This window comes from Elephas maximus, chromosome 5 (assembly GCF_024166365.1).
Source record: "Elephas maximus indicus isolate mEleMax1 chromosome 5, mEleMax1 primary haplotype, whole genome shotgun sequence".
NCBI classification, from domain to species: domain Eukaryota; kingdom Metazoa; phylum Chordata; class Mammalia; order Proboscidea; family Elephantidae; genus Elephas; species Elephas maximus.
This window is the reverse complement of record NC_064823.1, coordinates 123401925-123417462: the sequence shown is the minus strand read 5'-3', so window position 1 is coordinate 123417462 and position 15538 is coordinate 123401925. Positions and strand designations below refer to the sequence as shown.

Here is a 15538-nt window from a genome sequence, read left to right as displayed (position 1 = left end):
AGGTCAGGAAAGGCAAGTTGTGACTGGTCACAGGATGCTCAGGAGTGAGTGTGATCCACATATCAGTCTTGGCAGAAAAGGAGACTTTTTCCCCGAAGTGGAGCCCCAGCACAGCAGTGGCACGGTTAAGTGCATAAAACTTCTCAGTCCACACTTCATTTTTACTGGACCCCACCCTCTGATTTTTTTAACAAAAAGAATTAAGACCAGTAAAACTTTTCCATTACCTCGTTACTAATTCTGATCCCACCTCCATTAAGAGGGGGATGGTTATTTGTAAGGCCCCCTTCACACAAACAAGAGAATGGCCCGGGTAGAAAAACCACATCCCTCAGGGACTTGGCAAATACTATGTATTTCTGAGATGCCACAAGAGGCCATTGCTGTAATGTTCTTAAGGAGTAAAAATGGATTTCCAGCACCTAAAGATGCTTGAGAAATGGGCTAATAAGTAACGAGGAGCCCAAGTGGCACAAGCAGTTTGAGATCGGCTGCTAACCTAAAGGTTTGTGGTTCAAACCCACCAAGAATAACATGAAAACTATTGATGACAGTGAATTTTTAATAAGTACTAACTCTTCGGGAGTCCTTGGTGGTACAGTTAACACACGTGACTGCTAACTGAAAGGTTGGTGGTTTGAGCCCACTCACAGGTGCCTCGGAAGAGAGGCCTGGTGATCTACTTCTGAAAAATCAGCCATTGAAAGCCCTGTAGAGCATAGTTCTATTCTGACACACACGGAGGTCGCCATGAGTCAGAATCCACTTGATGGCCACTGATTTTTTACTAACTCTGTGCCAAGGACTGATTTAAGAACAAGATATCGGTAAGTCATTTAAGTCCAACGATAATCCCATTTTAAAGATGAAATACCTGAGACTTGGAGGGAGTTAAGTAACTTGCCCAAAAACACCAGTAGTTAAGTGACACAATTAAAGTTAAATGCCAGTTAATTTGAGATCCACTAAAATAAATTAATAAAAATTAGTAAATGTTTCAATAATAAAACAATTTACAATAAAAGGAGATGTCTAATATTATGGATTCTTGTTTGGCTAAAAAAAAAAAAACAATGTGTAAACTTACCAAATTAATGCCTTCAATAAGATACCATCATAAAATGGAAAAAGGCGTACAGACTCTGGAAATGTGTCACACAGAATGCTTACGACAGTATCATTTTTGAAAAGTGAAAGACCAGTGACAATGAAGACAAGGCAGTGGCATTTGGAGGCTGAAAGCAATTCGATTTATTTAACTTTGAAGAACAAAAGCTTATTCTTCTAAGAAGAATCAAAACACATTTTCTGTGGAAAAAAGAAACCATTTTCACTGCATTGCCAAAATAAATCAGGCAGAGGGCAAGTTAGATCTAGCCACAAAAAAGAACTCAGGCCAAAGAAGCAGGGGAGAAAGGAGAGGGGGAAGGAGAGGCCACACAATAGATTTTGTTTTTTAAAGAGAGAAGGAAAGAGGAGAGAGAAAGATTAGGCCCAGTTTTGATAATATTCTGTCCTGAATACTAAATCTAGCTTCTGGCAATAACCACCTAATTAAACATACACATGCATCTAGCCAATGAGTGAATATGGATTTGCATTTGAACACCTGGATCTATTCCACAGTAAAACAAGGCATTCAGGTAAATAGCTTGACTAAAAATCTAAAGTTGTACATCTTTCAGAAAACTGTACAACTCTAAAGTCTTATATATCAGGCTCTGTATAAGACACCTAACACCCCTGCCTGGCTTTATTAGCTACACAAGGCCAATCTTTAGAACCAGAGCAATCTAGTTGGAAAGTCCAATTATGTTAAATACCCAAACATACTCTGTTTAGGATGAGAAACATGTGAGAACTTGCTAGAAAAATTTTAATGAACACATAAATTTTTAAAAATCAAGGAATATTCTCTTCCCTCCTTTTTCAGAGTCTACACTCTGTAGGGATAACCAGACATTGTCACCTAGCAAGTCCCCACATGCAGTGCAATGGATTTCTCTTATATATGGCCTTTGTGGCCTTGGCTTTATGATTCTGCCAAAATGATTGGCTGGGCCACTGTCTACCCTATAAAAAAAAAAAATAGATGGCCTATTTTATGCACCTTACAGGGAACGGTCAATTTGCTATGCAAATAGTGGTGCGTAAAACCAACCAACAGGATTGAGTGATCTGAGGTGACTGGTCAGTTTATGGTCCTAAAACAGCTGTAATACAGGTCAAGAGCTGTAATACTGAAGACAGCGTGAGACAGCACAAGATGGCACAGTGTGCTTGTTGGCCCATGAAGAGAGACACCGAGTAAGTTGGTGGATTTGTCGGCCCACAGAGAGAGAGAGAGAAAGAGAGAGGCACTGAGGGCCTCTGAGCAGGAGGCTTGCTGGCAGAGCTAAAGAGCTGTAACACTTGCCCTAGCAGGGCAGAGGCCTAGAGGGGTCTGGTGGCAGGGCTGGCATTGACGGCACAAAGCTGCTGTTATAATGGCAGTAGCCAAGCAGGATGCTATCCTGGCCATGAGTTGGGCCAGTTAGCAGTGGAGAGGCCAATGCGGGGGGAGGCCAAAAGCAGAGATGGGTGGCCTGCCTGCAGGCACAGCCGAGAAGGGTCATCAGTTAGCACAGCTGACAACAGCTGAGAGCTGTCCTGGCTGGAAGCTGTCTTGACTGAGGAAGTTGATCCTTTCTCCTAAGTTGTATACTATTACTTCCAAGTTGATCCTGATCCCAAGTGTAGCCTGTTACTTCCTTAATAAATCACATAACTGTGAGTATGGTCTGTGAGTTCTGTGTGGCCACTGCAATGAATTATTGAACCCAGCAGAGAAGTAGAGAGTGCCAGGGGCGGGTGGTGGGGATGGCTGCTATCAGAAATGGTGAAAAAGTTGGAGTAGATGTATGCCTGATCTCCACCTCATAGGAACCAGCTTTGTATTGATCCTGGTTCTTATCCCTCAGGAATCCAGACAAATTCAGATGCTAGAATATATAAGCCAACCAGGCAAATCACAGGACCTGTTTTCCCCTGGGCCCAGTTGATTGATGAAGACTGTAACTCCCAAAGCCTAGTTGCTTGGGTTTGAATCTAAACACAGTCACATTCTTGGTGGTAATCCTAAACCAGTTGCTTAAATTGTGCTTTATTCCTTCATCTGCAAAACAGAATACTAAATCTTACTTACCTATCACTGCTGTGAGGAGTCTGTGGGTGGCACAAAAGACTAAGTGCTCAGCTCGTCTACTAACTGAAAGGCTGACCATTTGAACCCACCCAGAAGTGCCTTGGAAGAAAGGCCTGGAGAGCTACTTCTCTAAGATTACAGTCATTGAAAACCACATGGGGCATAGTTCAACTGTGAAACATGTTGGGTTGCCATGAGTCAAAATTTACTTGATGGCAATGGGTTTATTGTTGCGAGGATTAATAATACATGAAAAGTGCTTCCTAAACAGTGTCACGTACATAGTAAACCAAAGAGCCAAACCTGCTGCTGTTGAGTCAATTCCAACTCATAGCAGCCCTACAGGACAGAGTAGAACAGCCCCACAGGGTTCCCAAGGAGCGCCTGGTGGATTCGAACTGCTGACATTTTGGTTAACAGCCAAACTCTTAATTGCTATGCCACCAGGGTTTCCCATGTACATAAGAAGTACCCAATAAATGGTAGGTATTCTAATTAAACGGGAATCTCTGGGTGGCACAAACAGTTAAGTGCTCAGCTGCTAGCCAAAAGGTTGGTGGCTTAAATCTACCCAGAGGTGCCTCAAAAGACAGGCCTGGCGATCTGCTCCTGAAGGTGACATCCTTGAAAGCCCTACAGAGCAGTTCTACTGTGCACACATGGGGTCGCCATTAAGTCGGAACTGACAGCAACTATTGTTTTTTTTAACAACAATAATAATTAAAATTATATGTATATAATTATATATGTAGTTATATATAATTATAATTAAACTACTCCATGGATCATGGGGGTTCATAATACTATTCTCTCTACTTTTGTATACGTTTGAAAATTTCCATAATAAAAAAATGTTTTTAAGTTTCAAAATTCATTACGTAAGCTGGAGCTTGGAAAACACATTCCCCTTCTAGAGCCACACATGTGCATGTTGCTGACTTGGATGACACAAAACGATACTAGGCGCTCTCTTGGCACTTGCCTTAAATCACTGAGTTTAACATCCTTCTTTCACATTGAAGGAAACCTGGAGTAAGGGGAGTTCAGTACAATTTCCCAGTGGTGAAGCTAGGATTTGAACCCACGTGTTCTGATCAGACCCAATGTTCTTTTATAAAATCCTGCTGGATGACAGCATGGTTTGCAGTTTTGTTGTGTATATACTATAAAAAAAAAAAAAAAAAAAGAACTCATGCTGGAAAACTACCAGAACCCCTGTGGCTTACAGCATTCAGAGGCACAGCTCTTTCAGGTCACTTCCAGAACCTCCTCAACCTCTCCAGGCCTGGCAGATTAACAGAGAAGCCTCACCCAAAAAAGTCACTTCTCTCCCAACTCAGCCACACCAACCAGAAGGGAATTCATGCATCATGACCCACAGCATCAACTGAGCATCCCCTAACACGCCCGGCCTGGGCTTCATAGGTAATCTCAGATCTGAATTCAGTAGAATTCAGATTGCTACTTCATGAGGCAGGTAGCATTTCCATTTTCCAGAGAGGAAACTGAGGAATAAAAACAGCAGTAACTTGTTTGGGTCCCACTGCCGGTGAGTGACACTCTGGGACCTGAACCTGGCAGGCTGACTCCAGGGCTCACGTTCAACCTTGCTGTTTCATTGTGGCTTCAATCACCTTCCAGTCCACACCCTACCCCCTTTCCCTTTCAGGTATAAAGTCGAATGCCTTAATGTTCAGACTGTGGCTGTCCCAGTGGAGTTTTTAGAGCATGATCACTCACGAGTCCGCACACTTACTATTTCACATATAATAAGAAACGTGAAAGAGATAAATGCTACTCAAGCCAGAACAGAAAAGATGAAAGCTAGACCAATGTCTGGTCACCACAAGGTCTTTTTTGTTTTTTTTAAGAGGTATCTTCTAAAACTAAAACTGCCAAATCAAGAAACATTCACTTCTGCTTTTCAATTGCTTCAAAATATTTAGTGGAAAGAGTAATATTCCTCCTGGGAGTACTTTAGAGCTGAAGTGCATCAAAGAAGATTGGTTTCCAACTCAATTAAAGGAAACTTTTGGTTATTGGTTTGCTTGTTCAAGTCCTTTTTAAATCACAGTTTACCTAGAATTCATGACCAGACTACATTTCACGTGGCCTAAATGGTTTTTTTAAAAGAAAATTTAATAAGCTGCCAATATTTAAAAATGTATGCTGATTTCACATTTAAAAATCCAGATTTAAGCCCTTTTTTGAGTAAGAAGATCCAGCCAACACTAGGTGCTTTCTCCCTGTGGGAACGCAAGCGCCATGGATGGGTAAGGCGATTTCCAGGTATCCCCACCACCCCATACTGCCTCATATGTAATCCTCTTTCCTCATTATTATGCAGGCAAGCCTGTGGAGACACAGAGTTTATGGTCTCTTTCTTTACAAGAAGCTCTGGACAGAGAAGTAGTAGTGTTTAGTCACCTACCATCCTACCTGTTCCAGGTAAGCTTCTCATTTTCCTGTCAAATGTCATTCCTATACTACCACAGACCCCAGGGAGGCTCTTAGTACCTTCCCTCAGTGTCCATCGCCCCACCCCCAATGCCGTCAAAACTACAACTCACCTGCTACTCTGTGTCACTTCGTTCTCTCTTCTCAGGTGTCACAGGCACCTCCCCGTTGATACTTTCAGTCCCATTAACAGACATCAAACTTCGCCGCTCCTTCTGACTTGACTTGTGTTCCACTTTTGTAACTCTAAACCTGAGGGGGAAAGAGGAGATTTGATGGGCTTTGTTTTTCCAGGAAACAGAGTTATGAGTGACTGGAAAATCATCCATTTAGAGGATCCCAAACTGACTCAGACAAAAGTTTAGACAGCAATAAAAATTACCATATTCAATTAGAGGGGCATTCCTATCCCTACCTGGGAAATCCCTGGTCCCCTGCCAAACTTTCCAGCTGTTCTTTCACTCAACCACATCACAGACTCTGCCAGATATTTTACACGTCAGGCAAAAGCATAAAAATACACAAGTACTTAGATATTTAACAGCCTCAGAGTTGTCATTTTCTTACAGTGATAGTATGGGTTTTAGCATCAGCTTTCTTAGCTATACAAGGCTAAACAGAAGAGAGGATTGCAAATTAAATTTATGTAATAAAATGTTCACCAGAAAACTACCTTCTGTAAAGGTACACCTGTCAAATAGTCCTGTCTCAACACAAATGGCCAGAGCAGCCCCCCAGCTACTCATTTTATCATTATTAATGGGTTTTTATCATCATTACTAGGGTTTTTACATTGTTTATTTTTTGCTTCTTTGTAAAGTTAAATTTTGGTTAATTTTTTCTATTTTTGGTGGTGTTATGGATTGAATTTTATTCCCCCAAAATAAGTGTGGTACATCCTAAAACCTATTCTTGTTATTTTAACCACGAATCACATGTGGGAATGGGTTTTCTTGGTTATGTTAATGTGATGGTATTAGTACTGCTGTTGTTTTTGACGATGTATGCAATGCTATTCCTCTTCAATTTGTCATTTCTGGCGTAGTAGACCACATGATTGCCTGATTCAAAATGGCCAATACAACAGCTGCAAACACCATTCATAATAGGACACAGAACGTACAAAGTATGAATCCAGGAAAATTGGAAATCATCAAAAGTGAAATGGAACTCATAAACATCAATATCCTAGGTATTAGTGAGTGGAAATGGACTGGTATTGGCCATTGTGAATTGGACAATCACATGGTCTACTATGCTGGAAATAACAAACTGAAGAGGAATGGCTTTGCGTTCATCGTCAAAAAGTATTAATACAGCGTGTGTCTCCAGTCAATCTCTTTGGAGATATAAAATAAAAAAACAATTGAGCAGCAGAGATGGGGGAATAGAGATGCCAAGCCACATGAAGACTGCCCAGGAGCAGAAACTCAAAAGACAAAGACCTTCCTCCAGAGCCAACAGAGACAGAAAACCCTCCCCTACAGGTGGTACCCTGAATGCAGACTTCTAGCCTCCTAAACTGTGAGAAAGTACATTTCTGTTTGTCAAAGCCATCCATTTGTGGTATTTCTGTTATAGCAGCACTAGATAACTAAGATGGATAGCAATATACACAACCAAGCATACATCCATTCACAATTTCTACATGTACAGTTCAATGACATTGTTTACATACTTCACACTGTATTACTAGTCTCACTATTTCTACCCATATTGTTTCATCACCATTAATTTAGACTCTCTGCCCTTAATGTTCTCATCTGTGCTTTAGATTAACTGTTGTCAATTTGATCTCATACATATACTTCTGTATAAGACCGCAATGCTCAAGGCATACATTCTTTATTATAGAGCTATATTACTATAGGGCTTTACACTGAGCTATATTGTTGTTTAGTTTAATAATGGCTCCATGGGATAGTTTTTATTCAAGGTTTAAAGACTGTTTTTGGGCAACAGATTTGGGGATTCCCCAAATCTCAACAGATCCAATAAGTCTGACTTCCATATGAATTTGCAGCTCTATTTCACAATTTTCCTCCTTCTGTTCAGGATCCATCTAATGGATCCTTGATTAAAATGCTCAGTAATGGTAGCTGGGCACCATCCATTCCTTTTGGTCTCGTGACAAAAGAGGTAGTAGTTCACAGAGGCAGTTGGGCCTGAAGTCCATTTTCTTCTCTGATTCTTGGGTCTCCTTCTTCCTCTGCTGCTGCCAGTAAACAGAGACCAACTATTGTATCTTGGGTGGCCATTCATAAGCTTTCAAGAACTCGGGCGCTACAAACCAAACTAGGAGGTAGAACATTCTATAAACAGTATTAGGCCAACTGACTGGATACTTAGGAAAGCATGATCCTAAAGAGTTAATTTTTATTAAGGATTAAGAAAAGAGTTAAGGAAGAGATTTTCATTAAGGATTAAGGAAGAAGTTAAAGAATTTCAGTTAATTTGGCTATTTTTCTCAGGTCTTTCATAAGAGCTTCTCTCTATTCCTGGTCTTAATTTCACCTCAAACTATCTAAAATAAATTTTCCTTCTCTGTCCAAAATGAGATCCTCTACCATAAGAAAGAGGAAGACTCTGAGGAATTGGGCAAGGAAAAACAGGGAAAAAATTGCAAACACTAATCTATTCTGTGGAAGCAACACACATTAAAAAAAACAGCCTATGATATTTAAATGCTTATAGTATCCAATACCCAAGAAAGATAAGTGGAAACTGGATATTTTAAAAAGCCATGTAGAATCCAAGTTGAAAATTTCAGTTTTTTCTTTTAAGCATACAAAATACACTATCCAAACAAGCTACAGGTTCTCATTCCATTCTGCTGTTATAAATTCCCATGACTCTGCTTCTTAATGAAACTGTGTGGTCTTGAGCTGCACTGTTTTGCTGGAAGGGGCAAAGAGGCCTACAGTCTTCTCCTCATTGCTTATGCAACACGTGATGACACTCAGATGGATTAATATAATCATAAGAGCCAACATTTCCTGCATGCTTAATAAGTGCCAAAAACTGGACTAAGACCTTTACATGATTCACCTCAGTTAGTCTTCACAGCAATCTTATCGTGGGAGTGTTACTGACATTTTCACAGAGGGGGAAACTGAGGTACAGAGAGAAGTAACTGCTTGTAAGTAGTGGAGCTAGAATTCAAACCCAGTCTAGCATGCTCCTAACTGCTACACTATAGCGTTTCCAAATGTAGCAGGAGTGTCATGAGTTGAATGGTGTCTCCCAAAAATACGCCTTGTAAATCCTAACCCCTATACCTGTGGATATAACCCCATTCGGGAATAGAGTTTTCTTTGTTACGTTAATTAGGCCATAGCAATGTAGGGTGTGTTTTAAACCTAACCACTTTTTTTATGTGAAAAGAGCAGATTAGGCACAGAAGCAAGCAAGCACCAAAAGAGAAAGATAGATTCCCCATGGAACTTGCCAAGAAACTAAGGAACACCAGGAAGAATGATAGAGAAACTGAGACATGGATTTGCCCACAGAGCGGACAGAGAGAGAGCCTTCCCCTAGAGCTGCGGCCATGAATTTGGACTGTTTTTCTTAGATCTTTCATAAGAGCTTCTCTCTATTTCTGGTCATAATTTCACTTCAAACTATCTAAAATAAACTCTCCTTCTCCATCCAAAATGAGATCCTGAACTGTGAGAGAATAAATTCCTGATCTTTAAAACCACCCACTTGTGGTATTTCTGTTATAGCAGTGCTAAGAAACTAAGACAATGAACAACACAGTTCCTGCATGAGACTGATAATCAAAACAAGAGGAAGTGAAAAAGTGATTTATATAAAATTAAACTAATTCATTGCTTGAACCTCAAGAGGGCTATATCATATATGGATCTTAAGTAAAAGGCACTCTGGCATGGAAGACCCAGGACACACGGAGGTGAACTCAAAGAAGGCAATCAAAGCTGTTTTTACATGGACCAGAGAACTGTGGACAAGAGCCATCTCTTTCTCCTCCCTGGTACAAAGCTGGACAACATTTCCCAGCTTCCCGGCAGTTAGATGTGGCCAAGTGACTGAGTTCTAGCCAGCGTCATGTGAGCAGAAATGGTATGCTCCATATCCAGGCCTACCTTACTAAAACTCCTTGTGAACAATCCTCCACGTACTTTCTCTTTCTGCTAGCAAAGCTGGCAGAGCCACAAGATGGAAAGCGCCTGGGACTCGGATGACTGAGTGAAAAAGCACCACCCACTGATCTCACATCACTGCCTTGGATTTCTGCAACTAAAAAATAAACTTTTACTCTGTTTACAGTTGAGATTCAGGCCTTGATCTGTTAACAGCAAGAAACTACTTCTTGTTGTTGTTAGGTGTTGAGTCGGTTCAAACTGACAGCGACCCCACAGGACAGAGTAGAACTGTCTAATAGCGTTTCCAAGGACTGGCTGGTAGATTTAAACCGTTCATCTTTTGATGAGCAGTCGAGTTCTTAACCACTGTGCCACCAGGGCTCCAGTTATTCATTAACCTTAATTAAAATACCTCGCATTTGATCTAGAAATAGCCGCCTCATAAGATTCTTCTGTAGTTGAAAAAATCCGGGACTCAGGTCAGAAAACTTTCTATAAAGCCCAGAGATATGACTTGAGCCAGGCTTAGGAAAACACACTATATTTAATGGGTCAATGCAAATCCACACACCAGAGCAACCACATCACACACAAACCAAAAGCATCCCAGGGGCACTTACCTGCCAACGGAAAGGACGGTGACTTCTCCTTGGCGCCTTGGTCGGCCCTCCTTGGACTTGTTGGTAGGTCTGATGAAGTGCCACCGCTTGTGCCTACACCGATGACACACGTCCCTCTCCACAACACCACCCACTGTGTGCAGATGGTGTCCACAGACATGCTTCCCTGGTGTGCCCCCTGGTGACAAGGGCCCGGGGCTCACGGGCGGGCTCCCAGGAGTGCTGGGGGTCACAGGGCTACAGTGGAGCAGAAAATGAAAATGCAGACAGTTACTTAAAGGAATTACCAGCTGAGGCCAGCCCTCTCCCTCAGTAACGTAAGAAGCAAGTTTAAATGAAAAGAAACAATGAAATCAAAACCTCTCCCAATTATGCAAATAGGCTGGTAAGCTAATCTTAGGTAGCAGACACTCACAACTACCAATCAACATTCATTTCAAACAACAATAAAAAAAAAAAAAAGGTGATTTATCTTTTCTAGAATAGAATTAACTGGCTGAAAATAAACAACTCTTTCTAATGATGATAGACCACTTGACTTAAGAGTATTAGGGTTCTTTCTAAATGACTGATCTCTTTTCTCACGCCGTCATACTCATTTCTCACATATAGCCAAGTGTTTGCCTAGACCTCTGCGCAAAGAGAGGCCCTGAACATATGTGCCCCGGAGAAGAGAAAAACTTAAATCCCAACCAAATTACCTGATGCCTTAAAATAGAATATTTGATCTAGTCTGGCTACTGAGTCAAAGAAAGAAAGCCTTTTTTAGCTCAGGACATCAAAAGTGATGGATGCTAATGGTAGTGGTCACAGTGTTAATAAAAATAGCTCATACATATTGTTCTCAGCATACTTACATATGTTAATTCAATTAATCCTTTCAAAAGTCAATGAGGTATTATAAAATGAGGCCACTGAGGCTCAGAGAAGTTAAGTAACTTGCCCAAGGTCACACAGCTAATAAGTGATGGATCTGGGATCCAAACCTAAAAAATCTAATTCTAGAAACCACACTCTTAAACAACTATGGTCTAGTGCTTCAGAAACATTTTGGTAACCTGGAAGATATGTGGCCAAAATATAAAAGCAGAGGTATACAGGCCAGATGTTAGCTACTGGAAAAAGACACACGCCACGGCTCTGGCCTACTAGAAAAGGAGGAATTAAAACAGGACAGGGCCAGACTGACCAGGAATCAGCCCTCTGACACAGGTGGGTGTAAGTGGGGTGGCAACTCTCAGCAGAATCAGACACCTGAGCACATGGCAGGCTGGTGATGGCAGAAGCCAGCCTTTGTGCTGCTGAAAGCTGGCCTGCCAGCACATCTAAGAAGTGTAGCCCACGGTTGGGAAGATGGTCTCAAACATCATGGACAGCCAAAACTTTTCTGGGGCTCTTTAGGGATGCTCTTTAAGTTGGTAAAATAAAAACACTGCAGCAGCAGCAGCAGCTTCCTGGGGTAAAATGATGTTATATTAGAACGTTGAATTCAAATGTTTAACAACTTTCATTCAGCAAACATTTATGAAGAGGTACTTCTGTACAAAATCCAATGGCAGGCTCTACCTGGTGTCCAAAGAAGATAGCACCTGAGCACTTAACCACTGCGCCACCAGGGCTCCTTGAGACAAAGATACCACAAGCTAATATGGTCCTAACACTGGGTGTCAGTGGTCAGGGCTGGAACACAGGACATATTACCGCTGGTATCTCCCTATGCATTCCATCACCTGAGCTTCCTAAGCTGATCTCCCCGTTGCTTCTTCCCTCTAATCCATCACTGCAGGGTTGCCTAAATCTAACAAGGTCTGTTGGACAAACATGTACTATTTCTATGGTGTGCTGGGTGCACCACCCATGTAGTAAACAGAAGAAGTTCCAAATGCTTTGGCTGTCACTCAGGCCCAGCGTGCTTTCTGGCCTCACCCTGCAACTATCCACAGCACATGCTCTGGCCACCCCAGACCAAACATTCCCAGGCATGTCCCACTTTATGTCCCGTTGCCTTTTCTCAGGGACTATCTTCTGTCTACAACCAGCCCCTGCCCCTTGTCTCCACCTGGTGCTTCCCTGATGTCCCACCAGCCCCATGGAGCCCCCAGAGCCTCTGGTCTTGACTTCTCCTACAGCACTTTCATGCTCTCCATCACAAGGCCTCATCCACATATCAGCATGTCCCCCTAGAATGAGTTCCCTGATGGCAAGGATGTGAGAATGCCCAGCTCTAACACAGTACCCAACACACAGCAGGCACTCGATAAATGCTCCTTGTTGAAAATATAGAAATACAGGCATCTGTAATTATGCAGGAATATGATACTGAACAAGTATACTCTAAAATTGGTAATACATAAATAGAACTTAGTAGGTATCCCTAAACCAACCTGATGTTCATTTAATCATCATTGTTCATGAAGCTCTTCCAGTGCCCTAGGTGCTTATGATAACCCAATGAAGTTGGTACTATGGTTACTTTACACATGATGGAACTTGGGCTCACAGTGGTCAGTTAACTGGCCCAAGGACAGGTGGTCAATAAATGCTGAGGTAAGATGCAACCAAAGTCTCCCAATTCCAACACTGTGTTCTTAACCTCTACACCATTCTCCCATCACTAATCTCTAGAACAGTAGTTCTCAACCAGGGCTGACTTTAACCCCACTCCCGTCCCAGGGAACATTTAGGGATGGATGGAGACATTTTGGGTTGTCAAAATTTGGGCGGAGTGCTACTGGGATCTAGTAGGTGGAGGCCCAGGGTGCTGTTAAACATCCTACAATGGACAGAAGAGCCACAACAAAGGACTATCTGGCCAAAATGTCAATAGTGCAGAAACTGAGAAACCCTCAGGCAGAACAGCATTACTCATGTCATTACATTTGAGCAAATAAGTGAAAAAATGTTCCATTTTAAATGGAGGGAGGGCACTCACCTTTCAGGATCACCAATGCTGTTATCTGCTACCATTGCCTTTAAAACATCAACATTTGCTAAAGAAAAAATAAAGAAAGAATTAAAATTGAATGAGTAAGATGAGTAATCACAGACTTAGTGCATCAGAAAAGCAGAAAAACACCTAATTCGATTGCTTCATGTCACAGATGAGGTCCTGGGGCCCTGCAGAAGGACCTGTCTTGCCCAAGGTAACCCCACAATATGGGGATATCTGTGAATGGAATTTACCACTTGGAATTTAGTAAGAGTAACATAGACACCATCCAAAGGAAAGCAGATCTACAGCACAGCTTTGCTTCTCTACGTATCATTATCTATGTAACGTAGAAGAATACATTTCCCTTCCCCTCCCAAACCAAAGGGGATGCTGTTCTGTTGCATTTAGCTTATTTTGGTAAATATCATAGGTAAATATTTGTCTCAAGGAACCTATATTCTAACTTGCATGTACCAAAACAATTAGCCCCAAATTATGGATACTCATGTAGTATCAAGTCTACCCCACATAAAATCAGGTGTGAGAAAGGGTTAATTTGGCTTAAGGTGGGCCATTTGGTTTACCTCTGCTTCAGGGTCATACAAGCCCGTCACCCTCGCTAACCCAAAAAACCTGTCCCTTGCTAGCCATCTTAAATTTTCAATGTTGAAACAGTTCTCTAATAAGGCTTGTCTTACAATAGACTTTGAACATGTTATCAGTAGGGACTAGTCCCTGGAGAAGGACATCACGCATAGCAAAGTAGAAAGTCAGCAAAAAAGAGGAAGACCCTCAATGAGACGGATGGACACAGTGGCTGCAACAATGGGCTCAAGCATAACAATGATTATGAGGCTGGCACAGTACCAGGCAGTGTTTCATTTTGTTGTACACAGGGTCGCTATGAGTTGGAACCAACTTGATGGCACCTAACAACAACTATACTAGACTTCTAATATTAATTTTTTTTTTAATTCAAATTTGTAGGTAGGGCGGCTAGACTGTCAACAAAAGCAAATTGAATTCAAGTTTCTTGGGGTCCCTCCTTCCCTACACCATACTCTTTCACCCTCTCATAGAGTAGTCAAAGGTCCCTGGGAAGCACAAAGTTTCACATGTCTGCTAACCTAAAGGCTGGATGTTCGAACCCACTCACGAGGCCATGGAAGAAAAGTACTGGTAAACAGCTTCCGTAAGGATTACAGCTAAGGAAACCCAGAGCAGTTTTACTCTGTAATACACAGCAGTTTTACTTTGTAATACATAGGATCACCATGACTTGATGGCAATGGGTTTGGTTTAGAGTGCCATATTGGCAAGAAAAACCTGAAGTGGGTATTCAGATTTCTCTGGATGTTTAATCGGCAAGGCCAAATGTTATAATTCACTCCTAATCTTTCCCCCTGATTTTTAAATGGACTCATGACTAATCACAGCGAATTCTCTAGAGAGGAATGAATAAAAAATCACTATTTACCATGTGAACCAACTACAACGTTTAACATTTTACATCTCAAGTGGCAGCCCTACCGGAAGAAAACTAACTCTAATTCCAACATACTAGGCTGAACAGGGGCCTGGACCTGCTCGAAGAGCTGTGTTAACACTGAAGTATTGATACTGGTTTCTCAATATCTTAATGCCTCCCTAGGGGACTCTCTTGAAGTTTTTTTCCCCAAATCATCCTCCTTTGAGATTATAATATCGCAGATAGACTATATACCTGTTTATGTACTAGATATATATCTGCGCTTTATACACAACTTTCTGGAGCCATGGAGGCTGGATGAACCCCCAAAGCTACTGCCCTGAGATAATCTTTAAACCTTAAACCAAAAATATCCCCCGAAGTCTTCTTAAAACCAAACAATAATTTAGCTTAACTTTTTTTTAGTAAAGAATGTCCGCCTTGAGCATTGGGCTCTTTCAAGAACTATCAACATGGAATCAAATTGACAACAGCAACTCGAAAGGCAAAGGCTAGACAGGAAACTTAGAGAGCAGTGAGTTTATATTAATGGGGGAGAACAATTAGGAAAAGGAGGATGAGAATGGTTGTGCAACTTGAAGAATGTAATCAATGTCACTGAGTTGTACATGTACAAACTGTTGAACTGGTGTATATTCTGCTGTGTGTATCCTCAACAACAACAAAATTATAAAAATTTAAAGAAAAAAAGTGAGATTTATGTTATTCCTCAAGAATCAATGTCACCCCTTGGGGGGTTATCACCTCCAC

General features: G+C 41.5%; 1 protein-coding gene across 1 annotated transcript in view; it reads right to left on the bottom strand.

Annotated features, from left to right (window-relative positions):
* Nucleotides 1–15538, bottom strand: part of RELL1 (RELT like 1) — an 86144-nt gene that overhangs the window by 18216 nt on the left and 52390 nt on the right. The window contains exons 4-6 of the mRNA XM_049886368.1: nucleotides 13300–13357; nucleotides 10368–10604; nucleotides 5755–5893 (exon numbers count right to left, since the gene is read on the bottom strand). Coding sequence (XP_049742325.1) covers nucleotides 5758–5893; nucleotides 10368–10604; nucleotides 13300–13357 — 431 coding nt within the window. The 3' untranslated portion in view covers nucleotides 5755–5757. The remainder of the gene's footprint in view (nucleotides 1–5754; nucleotides 5894–10367; nucleotides 10605–13299; nucleotides 13358–15538) is intronic.